We start from the raw sequence: 26,630 nt of genomic DNA, 5'->3' as shown, positions 1-26,630 counted from the left end.
CTTAAGAAAAATGTAATTAGGCCCATCCAATAGTTTTTAAAAAAGTAAGGCATTCTAAAATATTTTTGCTTGTTAGTAGAAAGGATTGATAGTTTATTAATATATTATTTATATTCTTAAAATAGAACAACTTGGTCAAATGAGTATTTCCAAATCCAAACTCTGAGGAAAAATATTTATCTCTGTGGTTTAGAGTAATCACAAGAGGCTTCATGGGGAAAGTGGGACTTCACTTTGAGAACGAGAGACGGAGGTAAGATATTTTCAGAAGCCAACCTAAGCATATGTGTTAAGGAGAAGAGTTTGCATGGCATGCCTAGGGACCAGTGAATGGACCAGGTCCGTCTTCCAACAGTGTTTAAGGGAGAAACAGACTTTTTTGCTTTCTTAAAAGGGATAAGATACGCCTGTCAAAACTAGGTATCACTAAGAGATGTGGAGAGCCAAAGGCATTTGTGTTAATTGAATGAGGTGCTAGGTGGTGATGGCTGTCTGTAGTCACGGGAGATTTCTTATAAGATGTGAAGCACAATCATCATGAGAAAGCAACAGAGTAAACTTTATAGAATGCTTTAAATATTTTAATCAGGTTAAATATCAGCTACACATTTATTCTATTTTTAAGTGCCAAGAGTAAACCTTCCTTTGAGCTTGCTTATTGTTACCTTTAGTCTTGTTTTCCTGACCCCATCCTTAGGAAAGAACAAATGAAACATCAGTAGGGAAAAGCTTAAATAACACCAGTACCCATCTCCAGAAGTGGCCTTCTCTGTGCCAGAGCTGGACCTGAAAGGTTCTCAGTTCATGGAATGTTACGTTAGCCTTTGGTCTTGAGCTGGTTTGTGGTGTAAGTCCCCATGAAATGTCCCAGGGCTTCAGGAAGGGAGGGAGGAAGGTAACTGTCTTGGAGAACTGGCATCACTGGATATGATTGAGCAGAGGCTGGGCATAACTCTGGTAGACTATTCAGCATCTCAGTGTGGCAGGCAGTCTGGCATGGAAAAGAGTAGCTCTTGGCCATTCTAACAGTTACTTGAAAAGTACTGTGCTCTTGCTTTCAAAGATAGGCCTGCCTTTGAGTTTTCTAAAGAATACAGAAAGGGTGGCCTTCTCTGTGGGAGCCAGCAGGCCCTTGTTTTGCTCAAGGAAATTGGGGAACTCAAACATTTCTTTAAGCCTCTGTCACCCCTGTCTTCGGGAGGTTTGGGAGGTCCCAAATCCTGAGGTCTCTTTACCTGTATATACTCTATAGATTAAAATTGGGGATGAAGAAAGAGGTGAATGAGTGAGCCCAAGTCTTAGATGGAGAGGGGTGCTTGCTTAGTTGTTAACTTTTCTTCCTGGCCATTGAGGACATACTTTGTAGGGAACTCTTGAACAGAGGTGGCAGTCCTCTCGTATGAATGAACTCCAGGTCCTTGATTATTTAATGCAGTGATGAGTCATTAAAACCAGTTGGGAAGTATGGTCACTTTACACTTAATGTATTGCCTTGGAGCACTAGGAGGTCACCATGGGTTATGTTTGATCTCTTGCTGACCTGTCACAGCTCTGCGTGTTTGCTGCAAAGCTAGGTTCTTTTTTGATATTGGAGGCAGATAGGTACTAGGAACTGTAGGAATTTTTAAGTTAAGTTTTTTGAGTGAGAAATTATTGATAATGCTGATAAGCTTACCAAAGACTGCAAGTTGGGAAATTACATGGTTTGGGCCTGAAATTCAGATTTGACATCAAATGGAAGCCATGTGTTTTGGGAATATTTAAGCTGATTCAGCTAAGTTTCAGAGAGGAAATCATATTTTTTTTAATTAAGAAGAAAATTACTCTCGTGAAAGTAGACAGTATTATCTGATAATTAGCATAGTGTGTCATGTAACTCTTATTCATCATTATACTTCTGACCCCCAACATAGAGTCTAACCCACAGTAGGCCCTTGGTAGACATTTGATGAATGAGTTCGGCTGAATTTAAAGGAGCAGTCTCATTAGGCTCATGGCAGATACATCTAATTGACGGAAGCACAGTCTTTCCCACCTAGATCTCAGGATGATCTTTTTTTAAACAGCATTAGATATGTACTGTTATTCTGTGGAGTTTGTCAAAGGAGATAAAACTAATTTATCATCTTATATCTAAGCATAAGTTGAACGTATCTTAGAAATTAAACTTGTATTGGAGTTTCTGTTGTGGTGCAGCAGAAATGAATCCAACTAGGAACCATGAGGTTTCAGGTTTGATCCCTGGCCTCACTCAGTGGGTTAAGGATAAGGCATTGCTGTGAGCTGTCATACTGGTTGCAGACATGGCCCAGATCTGATGTTGCTGTGGCGGTAGAGTAGACCGGCAGCTGTAGCTCCAATTCGACCCCCAGCCTGGGAACCTCCATATGCCGCGGATGCAGCCCTAAAAAGCAAAAAGAAAAAAGAAAGAAATTGAGCTTGTATTAATTAATTGTTAATGATTGAAGAATTGTTCTCCCAAGTTATTTTACTGTTTAAAGTAAAAGAACCTTAAGTACCATCCTCAAGCCTTTGCTATTTGCCCAGTGGAGGGCCCCTACTAATCTAAAGAAGGCACGTTCTTGGTATGGCAATGGTGCAATTAATTTTGTTCTGGCATTTAATTTATTGTTAGTTCATTTTAAACAGTCATTGACTATACTTACATACCTCACCAATAAGAAATACATTATGATCCGGAGTTCCTCCTGTGACTCAGCAGTAACAAACCCAACTAGTATCCACGAGGATGTGGGTTTGATCCCTGGCCTTGCTCATGGGTCAAGGATCCAGCATTGCCATGAGTTGTGGTGTAGGTCACAGACGCGGCTCAGATCCCATGTTGCTGTGCCTGTGGTATAGGCCACAACTGTAGCTCCAATTCGACCCCCAGCCAGGGAACCTCCGTATTGTGTGGGTGCGGCCCTAAAAAGCAAAAAAAGGGGGAAAGGAAAGAAATACATTATAATTCAGTATATGTGTAGGTAATGGTGTAGTCCTCTGTTCTTAAACTGATTTTTTTTTTTTAACACATCTGAATATAAAAAGGACTCTGTTAAGATATTTATGCTGTAGTCTCTTCTTAGTTGATGCACAGTTAGCACTTAGGCTTCATGTGAATATTTCCGTCTATTAATTTGTAGCAACAAAATTGTGATTCTTTTTAAGGGCACAACTAGAGAATGAAAAGAAGAAAAGAGAAATAGCAGAAAAGGAAAAGGAAAGAATAGAGCGTGAAAAGGAAGAGCTAATGGAACGTCTGAGGCAAATTGAAGAACAGACAATGAAAGCCCAGAAAGGTAAACGTTTCTGTTTGACACTGGATTCAAAATTGTTCCTTTGTTATCAGATAGTAGTATTTCCTACTATTATTAGATCTTATTTGTCTTATACAGAATAAGTACATTTAATTGCCAAATTAATACTTAGTAGAATTACATCATAAACATGTTAAAGGCACATTCAGCTATACAGTGTTCATGTGTTGTCTTTCATTTACTTAAGCACTGGAATATTCGTGTACATAGTCTCATATCTTATAAATGACCATAAATATTAATTTATTCCTATTACTATTCAGGGTTCCATAAACACATATTTTTTAATACTTTCCAGCATTTAAACAAAAGCATTTTATGGGTATTTAAGTACTTTAAGAATCTAAGTAATTTAAGGTACTTTAAGCTATTCTGACTAAACTCACCTGGAACATGGTCTCTAAGCTTAATTTCAGTATATTAAATAATACACAATACATAGACGTGTTTTGTTTGTTTGATTGTTTCAGATAAGATGTTTGGAAGAACTTGCTTCTAGTCAGTGTAATCAAAATGCTGTGCTGTATATATAGAAAGGGTATATTGGGTTTAGAGAGCACATTCATATAAAGTAACTCTAGAATATACTACCTTCAGACAACAAAAGAAAAAAGATAACTGAGCAAAATAAGATGTTGTGCCCCTTCCTAAGCAGTGGGATCTGGGGGATATCATGAAATCTACATTATTTATAAAACTGGAATTAATACCTACTTTCCTGACAACTAGTAGAATTGGCCATTCACTTCTGTTGGAAATAACTAATAGTCTTATTTAAGGTTTATTTTCATTCCTTGCATCAGCCTACCATGGTGGGGAGATACTTTTAAGCAGTGGATAGAAAGATTTACAAATGGTACCTAGAGGAGGAAATCACAAAGATTGTTATAAATCCACAAACTGACTTATCATTCCAATTTCAGGGTGATTAGAAATAATATTTCTAAGAGAAGAAATAGAGGAAAAAAAATTGGATTTTATCCTGACTCATTAGAAGCCTCACTTGTCACACCTAGAAACTATTTAAAGCCCATAGGTAGTAAAGAGATTTGTTTGCAAGTCATAACACAAGGGTAGACCCTATTTCCTAAATTGCAGCTTGTTGCTGTTTCTACCACTCTCTGTACCCTTTTCATCAATTAAAGCAGACATTTATGATGTGCCTACTTTGTGCTGCATTTTAGAAAGACAGATACATAGCACTCATGGGAGAGGCCTGTATGGGTGGCAGGAGTGGGATGTGTACATAAAAGTATTAATAAAGTGAGGTAACATGTACTAAGTGCCATGTGAAATGTATAAACAATACCTTCAGAGGAAGAATGCTATAAGAACACATCTGGATTGTACTAAAGTGTGTTTTTAAAAGGAGAGTTTAAAGAAATTGATGGTATTCATCCAATTTTAAAGAGAAGATTGAATGGTAGCATTTTTTCATTTATATAATACCTTTTCTGAGAGAATAGCTGTTCATTAAATCTTTACATCTCATTTATTTAGTTTGTATAATAAAAATACTAATGATTACATACAGAAAAGTACTCAAGTAAAGAAGCACTCAAGAATATAAGGAAGATAGGAAAAAATAAATAAATAAAAGGAAGATAGAACATAAGAAAGAATATAGAGCATCCCTAACAACAGTTTAAGATCACTCAGCCTAAGGCAGAGGACATCCAATTTGTTTTTTCTTTTTCTTTTCGAATAATAAAGCTTTTCCAGGCTGTCCTAAACTCTACATGATTGTCTTGTAATTTATGCTAAATTCTTATTCAAGTGCAGTAACTCTGGCCATATCTAACTCATGATTTTAGTAGATAAATCTATAATGTTTTTATTTGAGAAGAAACTTCTGTACTTCATTGTTGTCATTTTGGAATGATGACATTCCAACATTTGGAAAAAGTTTTTTTTTTTTTAATTGAAGTTGTTATTATTTGAAGTGACTCATAAATCATTAAATAGAACCTTTCTAACATTTTACATTCCTATAATTCATCATTGTTAAATTATTCAGCTTCCTTTATCATCCTTTTAATCATCTTTAAAATATATATATTGGTGACTGTATTTGAGATATAATACAACCAAACTTGGATTTAGTTCCTGTTCCAACAAATACCAAAGTGAATTTCCACCTTCAAAGGGACAAACCATATGAAAGAGTTGGGGGTATAGTGATATCATTCATTCTGGATACTTCCTGTACTGTACGAGGCACTGTTCTAGGTATTAGGGATACAGTACTGAACAGATAAGGTTTCTGCTCTCATGTAGCTTACACTTTATTGAGAAAAGATGGAGTAATAAAATTAACAGATAATAAAAATCATTTTATGTAGTTCTAAAGTGCTGTGGGGGAGATAAGCAGGTAATGCGATAAAAGTAGTAATTGTGAATGGGAGGGGCTTGTCCACTTTAGATATACACTGTTTACATATAGAGGGAAAGCTTGACTTCTGTCATTAACTTGGAAAATGACCATAGCAAGTCATTGTAGCCCCCAGATTTCCTTAGGTTCCTGATTTCTAAAATGGAAGTAAACCCTAACTTAGCTTTCTGAGATTTTTTTGAAATAAAGTCATTTTAAATTTTTTCTGTCATTGAAGTTTTTTCATACCTCTTAGGTGTAAGGCTCAATGAATTTTTACAAAGTGAATTTATTTTTCTAACTACCCAGAACAAGATACAAAACATTACCTTTATTCAGGGAACCACCCTCCCACCCCCCACATCCTTCACAGTCATCTTTTATCCCAAGTGGTGACGTACATCATTCTGATTTATCTCATCATAAAGTTTAGTTTCACCTTCTTTCTAGTAGCTTTGTTGAGATATAATTCACATACCACACAGCCATTTGAAGTGTACAGTTCAATAGCTTTTAGTACGTTTGCAGAGTTGTGTAGCTGTCAACCATTTTAGAACAGTTTCATCACCCCCAGAAGAAATCCCATTGTTAGCAGTCACTTCCCAACTCTTCCCAGTTTTGATAGACTTGCCAGTTCTGGCATTTCATATGAATGTAGTCATGCAAAATGTAGTCTGTTGTGACTTTTGCTGAGCATAATGCTTTCAAGGTTCATCCAGATGTAGCATGTAACAAGGACTGTATTGCAGAATAATAATCCATTCTATACATACAATACGGCATTTTTTCATCAATTGTTGGACATTTGGGTTGTTTCCACTGTTTGGCTGTTGTAAATATGCTGCTATGAAGATCTGTATACTAGTTATTGTGTATCTGTATGTTTTCATTTCTTTTGGGTATTAGCCTGGGAGTGGAATTGCTAAATCACATGGTAACTCTATGTTTAATATTTGGAGGACCTGTCAGACTGATTTCTAGACCAACTATATACCATTTTACATTCCCACGTTTTCTCCACATCCTCACCAACACTTGTTAATGTTTGTCTTTTGGATTATAGTCATCCTAAAGGGTATGAAGTGGTATCTCATTGTGGCTAGATTTGCATTTCCTAATCGCTAATGATGTTGAGCATCTTTCCATATGCTTATTGGCCATTTATATATCTTTTTTGAAAAATGTATTTTCAAATTTTGTACCTATTTTCATCTCTGTCTTTTTGATGTTGAGGTGTTAACAGTTATTTATATATCTGTATATAAATCTCTTATCAGATGTATGGTATACAAGTATTTTCTCCCATTCTGTTATCTTTTCACTTTGTTGATGGTGTTCTTTGGCTTTAAAATTGAATGAAGTCGAGTTTATTTACTTTTTTGCTTTTATTGCTTATACTTTTGGTGTCATGCCTTAGAATCATCTTGTCTGTGTTTGAACTATATATAAATGAATTCATGTGTATTTATTTTTTGCTTCCCTTTGCTCAAACTTATGCATGTAGCTGTAGTTCCCTTTTTTTTTTTAGCGTTGTGTAATACTCTGTTGCATATCTATATCAAAATTTAACCATTCTACTGGTGATGTACATTTGGGATATTTCCAGTTTGGGGCTGTTATAAAATAAGGCTTCTGTGAGCATTCTTGAACGTAGCACTTGGCATACTTATCTACTAATTTGGGGGATGTAGACACCTAGGAGTGGAATTGCAGGGTCACAGCTGTGGTAGATGCTGCCAGCATTTTCCCAGAGTGATTATATCAGTTTTCATTCCTATCAGTAGTGAATGAAAGTTCATTTGTTCTGTGTCTTCATCATTATATCCACCCCTTGTTATCATCAGGGTTTCTTTTTTGCTTCGGTTAGCCGTTCTGGTGAATACAGTGAGTATGGTACATTTTCTCGATGTAATTTTGAGCACCTTAGCAAATGCTTATAGCTGTCTGTGAAGTGCCTTTTCACTCGTTTTGCCCATTCAAAAAAAATTTGGGGAGTTCCCATTGTGACTAGTATCCATGGGGATGCAGGTTCGATCCCTGGCCTTTTTAAGGATCCAGTTTTGCTGTGAGCTGCAGGCTAGGTTGCAGATGTGGCTTGGATCCTGTGTTGCTGGTCTGTGGTGTAGACCGGCAGCTGCAGCTCCGATTCGACCCCCTAGCCTGGGAACTTCCATATGCTGCAGGGAGGCCCTAAAAGAAAAAAATTTTTTTCAATTTTCTTCCTTTTTTTACTGATCTGTAAGAGTTCTTCACATGTATTATTAAAAATCCAGTTTACTTTTTTGCTTTCTTACTGGTATCTTTTTTGGGGTGGGGCCGAACCCATGGCATATGGAGGTTCGCAGTCTAGGGGTCCAGTTGGAGCTGTAGCCGCTGATCTACACCAGAGCCACAGCAACACGGGATCTAAGCCGCATCTGCAGCCTCTGCAGGACAGGGATCCAGCCTTCGTCCTCATAGATACTAGTCAGATTCCTTTCCGCTTAGCCACAACGGGAACTCCTAATGGTGTCTTTTAATGAAAAGACATTCTTAACTTTAAGTTCCATTTATCATTCTTTTTCCTTACGATTATGAACGTATTTTTCTTTACTGCCTTCTGGAAACTTTGTTTTACCTTTCACATTTAGGTCCACAATCCGTATATAAGTGATTTTTATAAGGGTCAAGGACTTTCTTTTTTTCCATATTTATTTCTAACTTACCCAGACACATTTATTGCAAGGACTGTCCTTTCCCCTTTGTACCATACATAGCATCACATTTGTCACAAATCCAGAAAACTGTATGTATGGGTCTGTTTCTAGAATGTTTTGTTCTACTTAGCTATTTGTCTGTCTTACTGCCAATTTCACAATGTTCAGTTATTAGTTGTATCCAAACATATTTTTAACTAACATGTCTCATAAATGAATAATAGATATGCGATAAAATGGTAGGAAGCATGTTTCAAGGACAAGGCAATACTTGGAACTTCCACAGTACTTAGACTTTATCTTTTACCTTTAATCATTTATGGCATTAATTGTTAACTGTTACACATTATATGCTTTTATTAATTATAATCCTGAAGTTGAGAAAAGGAAAATAATTACTCAATAAAGTTGCTACAGGTAGCCATTTAGTTTATAGCAGGACAAACTAAAGTCTCCAGAAGAGTTGTATACCTGCCCAGACTTAGACCCCTCCATTTAAGTCAGCAGTCTTGAGTATTCTGCACACCTCACACCCTAAATCCCTCCCGTGGTATTAAGTGATGCGCCTCCTGGATCAATCCTGGCTTGGTAGTCTTCTCTTTGCTTGCTGTATTAACTATGCTTTCCCTTTCCTCCCATCTTCTGTAGCCTCCCGTTCTAGTCATGCACAAGCGTTTTCTGAACAGAGTTTCTGAAGAGGAAATTCTGGAAATGGAAAGTTCAGGAGAGGTAGATCAGCTCTTGAGTTGTCTTTGCCGCATACTTCTGTGGGTTAAGGATGTGGTAACAGTTTCTGAATGTGGTGATAAGCTCCTTGACTCTGCTTTATCTTCCAAGTTGGTGTTTCTATCTAGCTTTTCTGTTAGGTTTACCACTGCTGCCCAGTGGCCTTTTGGGATTTTCTTTCCTTAACCTTTCATTCTCAGCCACAGGGGAGTTGCACATGCTCTTCACATTTGCAGTTTTTCAGTTGTGCTATTTATTTGAGGTGGGAAGGGATTTCTTCTTCTTTTTTTAATGCATGATTCTAGTGCGGTGGCTCACTGTGTTGCTAAAATAAAATCTGTAGTATATTTGGGTCCCTGTCAAAGAGCTCCTGAATTTTTAGCTGGTGTCTCTAGAGGGACTATGAATTGTGAGCCTAAATGTTAAAGGTAGAATGAAGCTTCTAGATGGTAGTAAATGAGAGAATGTATTTATAACCTTAAGGAAAAGATTGATAAATTGGGCTTATATAGTTATGAAAGGGACTCTGGCCCTTGGCATCTTTGCAGAGGGTTTATAGACCCCTGAAAATCTGTTTCTGCATTGTCGTCAGTGTTTCTCTGGCCTTGGATTCTTTCTTCAAGCTTTGCTTTTTTTCCAGCTCTCCCAGATGAGCAGTACCCATCGTAGGTCATTTTAATGACCTTGTTTGCTAACCCCAGTACCTGGGTAATGTGTAGGCCTGTTCTGTAGTCTGTTTTCCCTTTTGGAGGTAAGGGGAGGGGGTCAGAGGGGCTCGTTTGGTCCTCTCTGATATACCTGGTAATTTTGGTTGAATGCCCAACATTGTATGTGAAAAGTTACAGATTTTGGATGGTGTTACCTCCCTGTAGAGAAGATTTAATTTTCTTTTGACAGGTAGACTATGTGCAGATCACCTTGGTGGAATGAGCTGGGTTTCAGGCTCTGTTAAGGTTGGTCTCTTTCTGGTTTTCCCTCATTGTTAGTCTATAGCCTTTTGGGGTGTTATCTGAAAGTCTGCGAATTTACTGGGACCCTTCCATCTTAGAGGGCCCTCAACTCCAACCTTTGACTCAGCTGCAAAAGAACTGATCTCTCTGGTCAGCTCTTTACCGTCTTATAGCTGCTTTTTGCTTGTTTCCCTAGTATCTCAACCTATGTGTGTACACGTTAGGATTTGGCAAAGAGCATGCAGATTTTGAGGCTTTTCCATTTACTGCTTTTTAGGATTTTCTCCTTTCAAGCCTTGGATGCATTGGCAGCTCCAAAGTCTAAATCTGCCTTCGAGCCTGATAGAATACTGTAGGCTCTGCTTCTATTCCACCCACTCTCCTGGGAATGTTAAATACCTGATTTTTCTATATAAAATAAACAAGTTCAGGATACACACAACAAAGCTATGTTTGTTTGCACTTCTTTCTTAAAAGGTACATATATCATTTTGCACCTTGCTGTTTTCAATTAATGTAATTTTGGAAGTCATTCCATATGCTTTCATAGAGAGCTTCCTTACTCTTTTTATGATAGCATAATACCCCATTGCTTAGATGTAGTACAGTTGCTTTAAAATTGCTTTTTCAGTAAATAATCATATTCTGTGATTTCTAAAAATTTTGATATTGTAACTTTTACTTGCTTTTCTTTTACAGTACTATTAGTTTTTTCCCCAGGGGAAAAATAAACTATTCCCCTAGACTGGAAATAAGAAGAAAAAATCTATAGTCCTTTTGGGATATTTTGTTTATTAATACTATTTTCACTAATTCTGTTACAATTATATAGCTTCCGAGTTTTGCCCTTGGAGGTAACACTAGAGATCATTTGGTTTGAAAAGTCTTAGACCTGTCACAGTCAAGTGATGCTTGTGTTCAGGCCTGATTGAGAAAGAGAAGCTTTCACAGCCTCGATTCGCTTGAAGAAAAATAACTTCCCTAGTCTACTCCTAATGAAATTCCATAGCCTTCTGCGTCGGTATACCATGCCTGTTAATGCGAGAAACAGTTTATTCTTATAACCTTTCATCTTCATCCTAAAGAGCTGATATTCTAAAAGAAGCTGTATTCTTCGGTACCCTCTTCCCGCATGCCAGACCTCAAAAATTGTAGGTTCTAGATTTTTATGACCCAGATGGGTAGAACATTGATATTATTCGCTTTTCTCATGTAATGCTTCTCCGCAACGGGTTCTAATTGGATCCAAGGTCCAGAGGGGTGTTTGTTTCATAGAAATACTCTAATTTGTGGGTTTACAAATTTTTTCTATAAAAGGCTGGATAGTAAATATTTGAGGTTTTGCGAACCTCATGGTCTCTGTTGTAGCTGTCAACTCTGCCACTGCAGCTTGGAAACAATTATGTACAGTACCTAAATAAATGAGGCTGTGTGTTCCAGTAGAACTTTATTTACAAAAATAAGATGTTGGGAGTTCCCGTTGGTGGTGCACGGAAAGGAATCCAACTAGGAACCATGAGGTTGCAGGTTCGATCCCTGGCCTCACTCAGTGGGTTAAGGATCTGGCGTTGCTGTGAGCTGTGGTGTAGGTCACAGACGCAGCTCGAATCTGGTGTTGCTGTGGCTGTGGTGTAGGCTGGCAGCTAGTTCCAGTTAGTCCCCTAGCCTGGGAACCTCCATATACCGTGGATGCGGCCCTAAAAGGACAAAAGATTAAAAAATAAATAAATAAATAAGGTGTGGGGTTGGGTTTGGTCAGTAGGTCACAATGACCAATCATAGTTAACTGGAGAGAAAGAGTCACTTCCAAGCCTTCCTTTCTACAAGAGACTAGAGTAGATTTGAAGTTTTCAGTATATTTTCAACATTTAAAAAAAATTAAACTTTTGTATAATTCTTAAAATACCACAAAACAACTATGGCTTCATCTGCTGTTCTTTAAATTACTACTTAGTACAAGAAAACTGCTAGAAAACATTGAATAATGGGGAATGTTTATTTTGAAGTTTAACCTTGTTACCCAAACTTATTTTTCTTTATCATCTCATAGTATGTAAAGAATTTTAATTATGAGGGAAAATAAAGTTGTTTTGATTTATAAACTTTTCTTAGTTATTTGTTTGCTTGTTTAGAAAAAGAATAGAGCCATGAACTGTGTGAGCTTTACTTTATGTATCAGCCAGTGAGATGAAAGGAATGATGGTAGGAAAAGTGTGATAAGCTAGCTTTGATGTCCAAGCTTTAGAAGACACATACTAAAGTGAATAATCTAGAATTTAGCTGTATTAACATCTTGCATTATATACATCTCATTTTAATAGCCAAATAGGAACATAGAATTTTTACATTTTATCTACAATGTAGTCATTTTTCTTCCCAACCCTCTCAAAATCTCCGAAGTCTTAACTGCCATTATTTAAATTAGTTTCTACAAAAAAAAAGAAGAACGTAAGAACAGGACTAGGTGATTTATACATTACAGTTACCTTTGAAAACTTTTGACATCGAGATTTTCAGTTTTGCCTCTTTTCTAAAGTATATAGAAAGGGAGAGTCAGTCATTCTTTGGAGGACATTGTACCCACTTTCTGTTGTCTTCTGTCATAAAATGTCAGTGCTATTAAACAAAATTGTCAGAATAATATTTAAATTTAGTACTTTTGGCAGGGAGTAGGAGAGACCATACTTAACAGCATGTGGAAGTTTTCTGGCCAGAGATGGAACCTACACCACAGCGGCAACTTGGGATGCTGCAGTGACAACACTGGATCCTTAACCTGCTGTGCCACAAAGGAACTCCTAAAATTAGTACCTTTTTTTTTTTTTTAAGTCTTTTTTAGGGCAGCCATGGCCTATAGAGGTTTCCAGGCTAGGGGTCGAATCAGAGCTATAGCCGCCAGCCTACACTTCAGCCACCGCAACGAGCGATCCAAGTTGCTTCTGCAGCCTACACCAAAGCTCATGGCAATGCTCGATCCTTAACCCACTGAGCGAGCCCAGGGATTGAACCTACGTCCTCATGGGTACTAGTCAAATTCGTTTCCACTGAGCCACAGTGGGAACTCCTAAATTAGTACTTTTAAATTGATTTAAAATCTTTTGGCTTTGTGCTAGTATTATTTTCCTTTCTCATTCAACTCATTAGAATAAGAAAAGAGAATTAACTTTATGATCTGTATACTTATGGGTTAAAATTCATCTCATCTCCAAATACTGTCTTCTTGCTTGATTAATGGGTATGTACTAGTAACTCAGAATTTTCAGTTATGTATATTAATTCACATCAAAATTTCTATTTGAGTCAGTAACTGTTATTTTCAATCTTTTTTTTTTAATGACATATGGAAGTTCCTGGGCTAGGGGTCATATCAGAGCTGCAGCTGCAGGCCTACGCCATAGCCACGGCAACACCAGATCTGAGCTGCATCTGTGACCTTTGCTGCAGCTTGCAACAATGCTGGACCTTTAACCCACTGAGGGAGGCCAGGAATCAAATCCGCATCCTCTAGGAGACTGTTGGGAGACTATGTTGGGTTCTTAACCCGCTGAGCCACAGTGAGAACTCCCAGTATTATTTTCAATCCATGTTTGCCTATCCAGTACTTAGTGTAGATAAGTTAAAGCGTGTATACAAGTTTTAAAGTGTTATTTAATAGATTTTTTCTTTTTTTAAAAAATTGTATAAAAAATTTTATTTATTTATTTATTTATGCCAGTCCAAAAACATATTTAAATACAGTATTTAGAAAAATGGCTGTATCTTTTTTTTTTTTTTTTTGGTTGTCTTTTTGCCTTTGCTAGGGCTGCACCTGTGGCACATGGAGATTCCCAGCCTAGGGGTCCAACCGGAGATATAGTCACCAGCCCACACAACAGCCACAGCAACACCAGATCTGAGCTGGGTCTGAGACCCACACCACAGCTTACGGTAACACCGGATTTATAGATTTTTTCTAAACTAGTTTGTTTAGGTCAAAAGTTTGGAGAGAGTATTTTTGAAAAATAAAGGATGTGCTTCTAGCTTTATTACATAACTTGAATTACATGGAACTTAAATTTCTTTACATTTTTGAATTGTGTAATAGAATTTAAAAGTTGTTAGGCGTTTGCCAAATTAAAAATGAGGTATATGTTCATTTGAAGATATGATAAATTTTGGAAACTATACAGATTAGATTCCTTGCTACTATTTTGGTTTCTTTTGATAATGAGAAAATTCAAATTAATCTTTGTTTTGGGAAATACATATGTTTGACAGAACTGGAAGAACAGACTCGAAAAGCTCTAGAATTGGACCAGGAACGAAAACGAGCAAAAGAAGAAGCAGAAAGACTTGAAAAGGAGCGTCGAGCTGCTGAAGAGGCCAAGTCTGCTATAGAGAAACAAGCTGCAGACCAGATGAAGAATCAGGAGCAGCTGGTAAGAAGCCTGGGTTCTCACTTAGAGAAAAAGAAGTTTAGACAAAGGCATCGACAAAATTGGTTCCACAGTTTCAGACTATTCACTCTCTGAACACAAAGGTGTCGGCTAATGATGTTTTCCATTCTTGTCACTGTGATCTGTGGGCTGTCACTGCAGGGAACCCATGTCTTTTATTCGAATGTATTTTAAAGCAGTAAGTAGAATAACAAAGGAATGTGAAAACTATGGACTAAATTGACCATTTCATATTTTCAGAGAGAAGAGCACCCATCATCACAAAGTACATTCCATTGTAAAAATAGACAATTCAGAGATAGCAGTAGTTACTGTAATAAATGATCAACTTTGTGCAGCCCTTACCAAAAGTGTGTGGTAATGATCTAAAAATCAACAGTAAAATTTTATTTGTTAATAAGCACGAACAAAGTTAAGATAATGGCATCTAAACAAACAAACAGAAAAAACTTTGTAAAACTAAGTATATTATACCTTCTGGAAAGCAAACCAAAGATACAAGTGACTTAATAACAAAGTGTGAAAATAAGCCTAAAATGTTTATTTCTGCTTTCAAAAAGAAACCTAAAAAATAAAACCATGAAAGATAAATGGAACCTTTTGCCACCAAAAAAATCCTGATTCATTTAGACTTTGCAAAGCCACTGGCGTGTTTTACTTTAGGTAATTGACATTGTATATATTCTGACGCCTATAAGATAACCGTAGGTTAACTATAAGATTGGCTGTAATTATTGAGTTTTTTGTGTGTTTAGTGAACTTAGAAATAATGAGTAGGTATGACACTTAGAAGATTTGAGGTTTAAATGTTGGTTCAGATATTTACTTGCTATGTGTCTTTGGGTCTTTCTGAGCCTTCCTTTGATAAAAGGAATAATACCACCCAGTAGGATTGTTGGGGAATCAAATGAGATTGACAAAGTGCTGTTTAAACCATAAGGCAAATAGTAAACGTTTTTTCATCCTTCTGTAGGCTTCAGCAAATATCATATTGATGAAAGTTACAAAATAGCTCCCAGGTTGTGCGTTTTAAGTTCCTGCTACTGAAACTGGAATGACTACATGTCTAAAATAAACTTAAAAAATTCACTTGTCTCCTTAATTCATTATATCTAATACAAATAAAATATTTATGCTCTTGAGGAAATACTTCCTTTTTTTAAATGGAAGACTATGAAAAACATATAAAACAGTCCATGTACATTAAAACTTTGTTGGCTTATAAATTATTGAAAATATATTACATTTTTTAGTATTGGTAATTGTATTGTTTACTTTAGGCAGCAGAACTTGCTGAATTCACTGCCAAGATTGCCCTTCTTGAGGAAGCCAAGAAGAAAAAGGAAGAGGAAGCTACCGAGTGGCAACACAAAGTAATCATTTGTTCATTCACTATCAGTTATTGAACATCTCTTTTGTGCCCAGCAGGATGCTCAGTGTATAGAGATGAATATAAGATATGGTCTTGACTTAGAGGGGAAAAGGTTATCTCTGTGTATGAGTGTGCAGGTATTGTAGTTCATATTAATCTAGTACTTTGTCAGCACAGAAGGAATATTTAATTTCTCTGGGAATGAAGCAGGTGTTGGGGAAACCCTTATAAATTTAAGCTGGCTCTGGAATAATACATTTAATTTTGGGGAGACAGGGAATTGAATGAGTGTAAGAAGTAGAAAAGTACACAGCAGATGTGAGGACAACTAGTAAGAGAATACAGCTTAGAGACTGGTTTCAGAAATTTTAGGGATTGTAGCTGGAAAGTTAGGGAGGGAATTAGGTTGTGAAAGTCTTTAAATAAATGCCCTGCTAAGACAAGATGATGGGGTGGGGGGAGCGGGGGGCGGTCTGAAGACTTTGGGCTCTGAAATTTTCTGAACAGGATTGTAACATGATCAAGTATGGTTTTTTTAACAGCTTAGCAGTCAGCATGAAGGATGGGTTGGGAAAGTGGGCAAGATTACTTAAGAACTAAGGATGTGGCACTGAGAAGACAGAGAAACAGGAATTATTGAAGGGTAGTTCGTGGTAGCCTCAAGGGGGCCTGGCAAGCGAGTGATTGGATATTAAGTTGAATTAGAAGAATACAGCGAAGAAGATACTGAGATTTCTAATATGAGTTCCCACATAGATGAAACCACTGTTGTCTGAAATAGCATAAAAGTGAAAAATTAGGCTTTAGTCGGAAAGGTAGGGAATGTAAGATAGAGTTTAATTCAAATTTTGAATAATGTTAACTCTTAAAGGCAAGTCTAATAATTTTTTTACACTCAAAGGTGAATAGTTACGAGATTTTTTCTATGACAAAATATAGAAAACAGTTTTATTTCACTCTTAAATTTTCTTTGTAGCACTTTGAATTTCATAGGAAAGTTGCTGTTGTTGGTGGGGGGTGTGTGTGTGTGTGTGTGTGTGTTTCTTTTTAGGGCTGCACCTGCAGCATATGGAAGTTCCCAGGCTAGGGGTTGAATTGAAACTGAAACAGGATCTGAGCTGTGTCTGTGGCCTGTACCACAGCTCATGGCAACACCAGATCTTTAACCCACTGGCAAAGCCAGGGATTAAACCCATGTCCTCATGGATGTTAGTCAGCTTCTTTAACACTGAGCCACAATGTGAACTCCTGGGAAGTTTTTGATATTGAGAATTATGTATATATGTATATAGAATGCCATTCTCTTAACCTATTCGTTAGCACTACTTTCTTTATTAGAATTTTATAAATCCCTTTTAGGGATGATTTATGAACTTCAAGGACACTTAAACTTTTAAAAATGAAAAACATAATCGCAGAAGCAAATCCTCTGAATTGTAGACATTTGAAAATGCACACAAGAGAAAAATCCCATTCTTGCAAACTGGGATCACTGTTTTAATACCTTAGTTCGTATCCTTCCAGGATTGTCTCCTATTTGCTTGTCTGTGTTTACATATACATTTCTGTGTTCAGAGTAGATCATACTGTACATACTCTTCCATTTTAGTCAGTTTTCATTTTGTCTAATATTAGACTATATTCAAAAGTTTTTCATCTAGATTTAATTGACATGTAATATATTTTCATGTATACAACACGATGATGCCATATTTGTATCTATTGTGAAACAGTCATCACAATAAGTCTAGTTAATATCCATCACCATATGTAGGTACAGATTTTTGTTTTTGGTGATGTAAACTTTTAAGATTTGTTTTCCTAACGACTTTGAAATACTAACTACAGTCCCCATGCTGTACTTCATATCCCCACGACTCAGTTATTTTATAGCTGGAGGTTTTGTGCTTTTAAACTCTCCTCTCCATTCCTCTTCCACTTCTGCCTCTGGTAAGCAGTCTGTTCTTTGTATCCATAAGCTCAATTTTTTTGTTTTTTGGGTTTTTTTTTTCCCTCCTTTAGTTTGTTGTTTAGATTTCACATACAAGTGAGATCCTGTGATGATTTGTCTTTCTCTTTCTGACTTAATTCATTTGGCATAATACCCTCAAGGTCCATCTGTGTTACTGCAGATGGCAAGATTTCCTTCTTTTTTATAACAGAATAATACTGTTATATTATCGTAGTCAAAATAGTAATATTATATTATTAATAATATACATATATATATACATGGCACGTTTTCTTTAATCTACTGGTAGACACGGGTAGCTTCCATATCTTGACTATTATAAATAATGCTGCAGTGAACATGAGATGGGGTTGGGGAGTGCCTATATCTGTTTAAGTTAGTGTTTTTGTTTCCTGTGGATAAATATGCAGAAGTAGAATTGCTGGATCATTTGGTAGTTCAATTTTTAAGTTTTTAAAGAATCTTCATACTGTTTTCCACAGTGGCTGCACCAATTTACATTTCCAGTAAAAGTGAACAAAGGCTCCCTTTTCTCTACATCCTACCAACACTTGTTATTTCTTACCTTTTTGATGATAGCCATTCTTACAGGTATGAGGTGTTATCTCCTTGTGGTTTTGGTTTGCATTTCCCTGATGATTAGTGATGTTCAGCATCTTTCATGTGCCTGTTGACCATCTCTTTGTCTTCTCTGGAAAAATCTCTCTTCAGATCATCTGCTTATTTTTTTAATAGGATTTTTTTTCAGTTGAGTTGTATACATTCTTTATATATTTTGGGTATTAACCCCTTATCAGATACATGCTTTGCAGATATTTTCTCCCATTCTGTATGTTGAACTTTACTTTTTTTTTCTTTCTTTTTTTTTTTTTTGCTTTACAGAAGCTTTTTTAGTTTGAAGTAGTCCAAGTAGTCCCACTTGTTTATTTTTGCTTTTGTTGTTAGTGTCAAATCCAAAAAATCATCTCCAAGACCATCAAGGAGCTTACCACCTATATTTTCTTCAAGAGTTTATGGTTTTAGGTCTTAAGTTCAAATCTTTGATCCATTTGAGCTGATTTTTGTGTATGGTGTAAATAGCTGTCTAGTTTCATCCTTTTGCATGTGGCTGTCTAGTTTTCCTAGCACCATTTATTGAAGACTGTCCTTTTTTCTCTATTCTTGGCTGCTTTGTTGTAAATTAATTAACCAGATACGTAGGGTTTATTTCTGGGCAGACTCTCTTCAGATTTGACCTAGGCCACTGTCCAACTTTGCATCGCATCTGTTTGCTCTAAGGCTCTTTTTAAAGTAGGCCAGCTTGGAGGAGTTCCTGTCGTGGCTCAGTGGAAACAAATCTGACTAGGTCCATGAGGATGCAGGTTCAATCCCTGGCCTTGCTTAATGGGTTAAGGATCTGGTGTTGCCATGAGCTGTGGTGTAGGTCACAGACGTGGCTTGGATCCCACGTTGCTGTGGCTGTAGGGTAGGCCAAGTAGCTACAGCTCCAGTTCAACCCCTAGCTTGGGAACCTCCATATTGCCATAGGTGCGGCCCTAAAAAAGACTAAATAAATAAATAAAGTGTCCCAGTTCTTCTCTTCATGATACTGGTTTAGTGACGGGTATCAACTGTTGATACAACCCGGGTTTAGTGCATATTGTCCTCCCATATTTGTCTGGTTCCTTCCTTTACGGCATCGTTCAGCTTATCCTCTTACCATCAGTATTTCTCGTAAGCTGGAAAATAAACCTAAAAAGTTGAAAGATTCAACTTAAAAGTTTCTGGCTACTGTGCCTTCTAGGTGAGACTTTCATAAAATTCATCATCCAAACTAGAACAGAACACTCTTGAGAGTGAGAGGGGGTATTGTTAATAATTACACTAGGACAACAGTGTAAAGCAGGACTTCTCCAGGCAAACCAGCACAATGTAATTACTCAAATAATTGGTGATGTTGGAAAGTTGCTATTGTATTATATTAGAAGACACTTAATATCTGATTAACCCACCATTAGTTCCTTTAATTGATCATTGGGTTGGAGTAATAGTCTGTTTCCTCCATTATCTGGTTATATTTTCTTGTCCCTAAAATGTAATCTATTTATTGTGGAATTTTTTGGCATTAATACCTGTGTCCATTTCTCATCAACCATTTGTATAACAACTTCAGCAACAGTTGATAATCCTTGCCAGAGTTAATAGTTTTATTAGGATTTGCACAGTGGTGTCTTTAATTCTATCACCTGCTGGCATTCTTCTGTAAAAATAAACTTATATTAATAAGCCCTGTGTTTTGTTTTGTTTTTTTTTTGTCTTTTTGCTATTTCTTGGGCTGCTCCTGCGGCATGTGGAGGTTCCCAGGCCAGGGGTCGAATCGGAGCTGTAGTCACCAGTCTACTACGCCAGAGCCACAGCAACGCTGGATCCGAGCCGCGTCTGCAACCTACACCACAGCTCACGGCAACGCCGGATCGTTAACCCACTGAGCAAGGGCAGGGATTGAACCCGCAACCTCATGGTTCCTAGTCGGATTCGTTAACCACTACGCCATGACGGGAACTCCAATAGGCCCTGTTTTCATTACCCTGAAGTATACTTGATATTAGAAAGAAAAGATAACTTGATTCTTTTCCCAGTTGTAAAAGTAAATTGCTGGTAAACTTATTTTTTCTGTTCAGGCTTTTGCAGCCCAGGAAGACTTGGAAAAGACCAAAGAAGAGTTAAAGACCGTGATGTCTGCCCCACCTCCACCTCCGCCACCACCAGTCGTTCCTCCGACCGAAAATGAACACGATGAACATGATGAGAATAATGCTGAGGCTAGCGCTGAATTATCAAACGATGGGGTAATGAACCACAGAAGTGAGGAGGAACGTGTAACTGAAACACAGAAAAATGAGCGTGTTAAAAAGCAACTCCAGGTATTTAAAATTGCAGCTTTATGCACATTTAAGTGTAGTTTGCATTTTCTCCATTTATTAAGACAGACGTATTAAAAAGGAACATTTGATTTTGGAAGCCTTTAACTGAAGCCATCCTTGTGATGGTTTGTAGGTGTTTGGCCTGTAGTCACATTATTTCATGTTTTCTGTTTGTCCTTGTTACCAGATGTTTGTTGGCCTTGTATAATGAGGGCTTAATTATTAAGTTATCATTTAATTAAAGCTTACCCATGTTAAAAAGTAGAATATAATGGAGTTCCCTGGTGGCCTAGTGGTTATGGATCTGGCATTGTCACAGCTATGGTATAGGTTTGACACCTGGCATGGAAGCTTCTGCATGCTGCAGGCACAGCCGAAACAACAACAAAAAGTAGAACATATTTTAATGCTGTATTTACCAAACAGATAAATTTAGTGTTTAAACAGTATACATTAGAAAGCAATGCTAATATAGTAGATATTATGTGATGGGAATTTTTTTTTTGTCTTATGTCTTTTTTATTTTTAGGGCCTCACCCATGACATATGGATGTTCCCAGGCTGGGGATCTAATCGGAGCTGTTGCTGCTGGCCTACGCCAGAGCCACAGCAATGCCAGATCCGAGCCGAGCCGTGCCTGCAACCTACACCACAGCTCACAGCAACACCAGATCCTCACTGAGCAAGGCCAGGGATCGAACCCGCAGCCTCATGGTTCCCAGTCAGATTAGTTTCCACTGTGCTATAACGGGAACTCCTGATCTGAATTTTTTTGTTCAGATTTTATAACAGCAGGCTAGTTCATTAAATGTACATAATTAGATCAAAATAGTAATTTTATTGGACTTTATTCCAAGTAAGTTCTCTAATTTTTAAAATGGTGACATTTTTAAATGTTAATGAAGAAGAGAAAATAAGGTGATGGTTGTAATAAATGTATTATGACTTTGGAGAAGTTTTCTCTCATGGTATAGTTTTTTGGGGAGAGAGGGGCTGCGCCATGCCATGTGGAAGTTCCACAGGCCAGGGCTTGAACTCACCCCACAACAGCAACCTGAGCTGCTGCAGTGACAATACCAGATCCTTAACCTGCTAAGCCACAAGGGAACTCCTAGATTTTAGATCATATAGTAACATTCAGTAATGGCTATGTTGAACCTTCTGTAAGTCATTTCAAGTATTAAATGAGAAGGTTAAGGAAATTTAGAATAATACTGAAAATCATCATGGTCGAGGCCAAGAGTTTCTCTTTAACTCTTTAACCACTGTCCCCACCATTACTAAAAGTAAAACAAACTTACATATTTTGAAAAAGAAGATTTCATTGTGGAAATTTTAATAAAAAAGAGATTTGTTAAAGATATATGTATTTTGTCTTTAAATCTTTTTCATATGTTTTTAAAATCTAAAAAAGTAATTATAGTTACATTTTTATTTTTTTTAATGTAGGCATTAAGTTCAGAATTAGCCCAAGCCAGAGATGAAACCAAGAAAACACAAAACGATGTTCTTCATGCTGAGAACGTTAAAGCAGGCCGCGATAAGTACAAGACTCTGCGACAGATCCGACAAGGCAACACAAAGCAGCGTATTGATGAGTTTGAAGCAATGTGAGAGCTGTTATTTTGCATACATGTTCTTCATAAGCTGAACCACCAACAGAGAAAAGCAGGCCTTTGCAGATGTGATGGAATGCCTCCCACCTTGCCAAAGCACTTGTACCAGTCTGACTGTGGTGGCTAAAAGACACAGGGGAGCTCGTCAGCATTAAGGCAGTGTAATACCATACTTGGTTTTCTTTTTCTTTTGGGCCAGGGAATGGAGAACAGTGTTCCATCACCTCCTTTTTCACGTTTTTCATTTTCCTTTTTTTTCTGTTGTTACAGATTAACACTAATTATCATGTTTGACAAATGTGTATGTATGATTTAAGCACTTTGTACATTTTAAAGGATGATGTGACTTAATGAGTGTTTTCCCCCTCTCATTTTCTCTCACTCATGTTTTCTCAGTGTGTCCTTCTCATACCTTGACCTGCCGTGTAACCATAATGTAGCTCATTGGCAGTGATTAAAGTGAGCATGGGTGGCAGGGTGGTCAGTCTTTGGTCATTGTGTAGAAGATGGCTGTGAATCATGAAAAAGATTAGAATGTTTAACAGGGTAGTGTATAGCTGGTGGTTAATTTTCTTAATTCCCAATTAAATAACATTAAGGGATTGCAGTCACCTTTGACCACTGAATTGGTGTTTCATCTCCTGTCATCCTTTGAGTTTCTTTGTTTGCAGATTTCACAAAGGTATAGACAGCAGGTAGTAAGTAGTTCCCTAGGAGAGTTTATTGATGAAACCCTAGTGCAGATAATAGTTGTCTTTGAAAGATTTTTAAAGTTTCTTTCTTTCATAGATTGATTTTGAAAAATGGATGTTTAATAAAAGAAAATATACATTTGTTGGTAATTGATTACATCATTTAAAAAACCCTGGACCTTTCTGGAAGGGCAGTGTATGAAAACATCAGTCCCAAGGAGAGACAGTAATACTACCTCACTCCTACACCTCCGATGACTGGTTGTTCAGACACAGTGAAGTGTGTAAGCTCTATGTTTTATAGACATAGTGATACTTTCAATCATGAAGGAATATTTTTGAGGTTTCCTTTTCCTTCAGAATATCTTAAGAGTGCTAAATTTTAACTGCCTTTTTGTTGAGGTGAACTGTGGGACTCTGATTTGTAATAAAATTGTTAAGCTCTCACTGATATACTATCTTCCTGGAGGGGTGTTGTATGTCTGAGGAAGTGTGAGAGAGTGAGAGAAAGGTTGTGTGTGTGTGTGTGTGTGTGTGAGAGGAGAGCGAGAGAGAGCGCGCGAGTGCACCCTTGTAGCATATGAAGAGTGTCTGATCCTTCATTTCTTAATGTAATTGTTACATAATCATTTTAGCATATTTGGTTTCTAAATCATTGTGCTTATTTTTTTTAATCTTGAACTAAAAATACTTAAATTTGGTTTGTTCTGTTTTAGAAATTTTATTTTTAGGTTATATCAATTTCAGTTATGTTTTACAAAGAAATCTTTCCAGTTTGAAAGATGTTCAATATTCACATGTTCTAACATTTTCTTTATTAATAAAACATCTAGATTTGGAGATAAGGAAAGCCTTGTTTTCTCTGTGTGGTTCAGCTACCTTCCATCTGATATTATGCATTCAAATTTATGTTTATTAAAATTGCCATTTTGTTAGACATTTTTCATGCACGGTAGATTCAAGTTATGTCTGAAAATATCTTTTGTGTTTTTTGATTTTGCTGACTTTGAAAGGATTAATCTGGGCAGACATTATGAAAAGGAAAGGTTGCATTTAATATATTTTTGGGGACTTAGGACTAAAGATAACTGGTTAACCTTGAAGTGGCTGTTGTACAGTGGTTGTGCACATGCTTCAGAGCACCGTGGAAGAGAGTGATTCTGCTTGCAGCATGTTAGAGGAATAGATGGTGACCCTTACTGGTCACAGTTTAAAGCGTATGTTCACTCATCCAAAGCATTAAAGCGATTGCCATAATAGGTAAAAACATGGATTTTCATTGGATTTTTATTAATTTCCTTCATTTTTGAATTGTGTGCACTACCATTCCTACATCAGTTTGATATCAGTGTTGAAAAATTACCGGTTATTTTTGCTGTTTATAGTCTATTTGTAGATTAGGATTAAAATGGATTCGATCCATTTTTAAAGCTGTGTGAATTTTTTCTAAACAGGAACAACTCTTTGCAATATGAGTTTTCATTAAACCAATTATAACTTTTATTATTAGCAGTTGAGAAGCACATGTTCATATAGCAATGTAAACATATATTAATGAGTATTTGGTAAATTCCAACAGGCTTTACCATTAGAATTATTTTGTGTTGTACAATTAAGTTACAGTTACATCTATATAATTTTGGATAACATTCATTGGTTAATAACAATAAAGTGACAAAAGCTTATGCCTTCAAGGTCCACTGTTGTTATTTAACATAGATTTTTTTGTATATTTCCTGAAAATTATCTCTATTAGATCCATGAATCATTACATCTTAAAAATGAGAAGTGGATAGGAAAAATTTCAAAATCCTCATACATTTACTCTTTCCCCCCAGTTATATATCTCTTTTGATATGGAAGTAATAGTGATTGTTAATTCTGTGGGAAAATACAATCATTAAAATAAATTGACTCTCTTTGTAATAGAAAACCATTTAAGACTTCCAATCATTGATTTTATTGTATAGTGAATATTTAGTTTCTTTTCCTCAGGAAGAAACAGTTTGTCATTGATTAATCTCACTATTAAAATACTAATGTTCTTTAAAAAACTGTATATTGAGTGCACCTACTTAAAAAATTCTTACTAATTTTTAACATAAAAATTATTCTTAAACAAATGATAAATATTTTCTAAGAATAGTAAAACCAGGTGTCTTCTTGGTTTATAGTAATGTTCAACAGTCCCTTTATTATTTCTACTCTCAAAGGCAGGTAGTGAGCTCTTTACTCTGATTCTGTTAGAAAAGTGAATTTTATATTAAGATTTTGCTTTATATCTAAGAGTTTTTCTTTAAGAACTAGAACTAGCACTTAGAAAGATATCTTAGATTGTATTGGAACTCACTCCTGGTTAATCATTTAAAAAAATGATAGTTTCAACGTTAGTGTTGTGATTAAAAATAAAAAATGCCCACCACTTTCTTAGTTCTTATCACCTGTTGATTGGTGATATTTTTAGTTTTTAGATCCCAAAGCACCTTATTTTGTCTCTGCATAATGAAAATAATTAAAATTTTATTTTAATTATTTAAAATCTAAAACTTGAAACAGAAGTTTAGGAATTACTGTCTTTAGCATTAGTTTACTGAACCGAGTAATAAACCAAATCTTAGATATCTTTAATAAGAAAACATTTAAACATGGAATTGCACCGATAGTCCTTTCTTAAGTTTGTTCTAAGTGAACAGAACTTTAGCTTTTCTTACTCTGTTCTTCATTCTTTTTTTAAACTAGAAGATAATCTATTAAATAATCCTGTTGTGATCTATCATGTAGAATGACAGCATTCTAGTACATTTTAAAAGCACAGTGGATTCAGCAAATACAATAACCATAAAATGTCAAGGCAGTATGAGGCTTCACATTCTGCCCTGTTAGCAAGGAAAAATTGGCTCATCAGAGTGCTTCATATGTTAAAGCTTATCACCTACCTTCCCATCCTTCCAATTAAATAATCTTATTTCCCATTTTTTCCTAGCAGACCTATTTCTTAATATCTCCTCCATCTTTAGTAATTTTTAGAGTTGCCATTTTCCTGTCTGGACAGATGACAACTTCTTGCCTTGTTGCCTCAATATTACAGCCACCCTTAAACTACAAAACAAATTTTTCTGATTTGAAGTTACATGTACTGCTTTAGGAGTTGAAATATCCATCATTATTTCTCCGCAAATTTTAAAGTTAAAGATCATGACTGAGATAATTGACTATCCCATGACACATCTTTTAAATTCAGGTTTATGTTTGGCTCTGGAGTTCCCTAGCTACTAAATGGGGTCAGGTTCTTATTTAATGACCTTCATTTAGGCAATATGCTTTTTTTAAATACGTCCTATATATATTCTAGGGTACAGAAGCAAGATTAGAAGGACTGTGACCCTTTGTTTTGGACTGTCTTAAAGTGTGAACCTTCAAATATTTATCTTAGCTCTTGGGTGATTTGCAATAACCTGTTCCGATACGAGATTTCTTTGGCAACACCATTTTGTTGCTTCACGTTATTTGTATGCCCAGATTCCTCCGTGCTTATATCTAGTCAGTTGCTTCCATCCATGTAATTTATTACTCTGTTCT

At 36.4% G+C, this 26,630-nt stretch overlaps 1 protein-coding gene across 5 annotated transcripts in view; it reads left to right on the top strand.

Moving 5' to 3' along the window:
• Positions 1–26,630, top strand: part of RDX (radixin) — a 74,793-nt gene that overhangs the window by 32,515 nt on the left and 15,648 nt on the right. For 4 of the 5 annotated variants that reach the window (XM_047751921.1, XM_047751922.1, XM_047751925.1 and 1 more), the window contains 5 exons: positions 3,169–3,299; positions 14,318–14,478; positions 15,777–15,869; positions 20,501–20,743; positions 22,193–24,741. In XM_047751921.1, coding sequence (XP_047607877.1) covers positions 3,169–3,299; positions 14,318–14,478; positions 15,777–15,869; positions 20,501–20,743; positions 22,193–22,357 — 793 coding nt within the window. In that variant the 3' untranslated portion in view covers positions 22,358–24,741. Of the gene's footprint in view, positions 1–3,168; positions 3,300–14,317; positions 14,479–15,776; positions 15,870–20,500; positions 20,744–22,192; positions 24,742–26,630 lie in introns of those variants that run through there. The other variant, XM_047751924.1, reaches the window with a different exon arrangement.

This window comes from Phacochoerus africanus, chromosome 11 (assembly GCF_016906955.1).
Source record: "Phacochoerus africanus isolate WHEZ1 chromosome 11, ROS_Pafr_v1, whole genome shotgun sequence".
NCBI lineage: Eukaryota > Metazoa > Chordata > Mammalia > Artiodactyla > Suidae > Phacochoerus > Phacochoerus africanus.
This window is presented reverse-complemented; position numbering and strand designations above follow the sequence as displayed.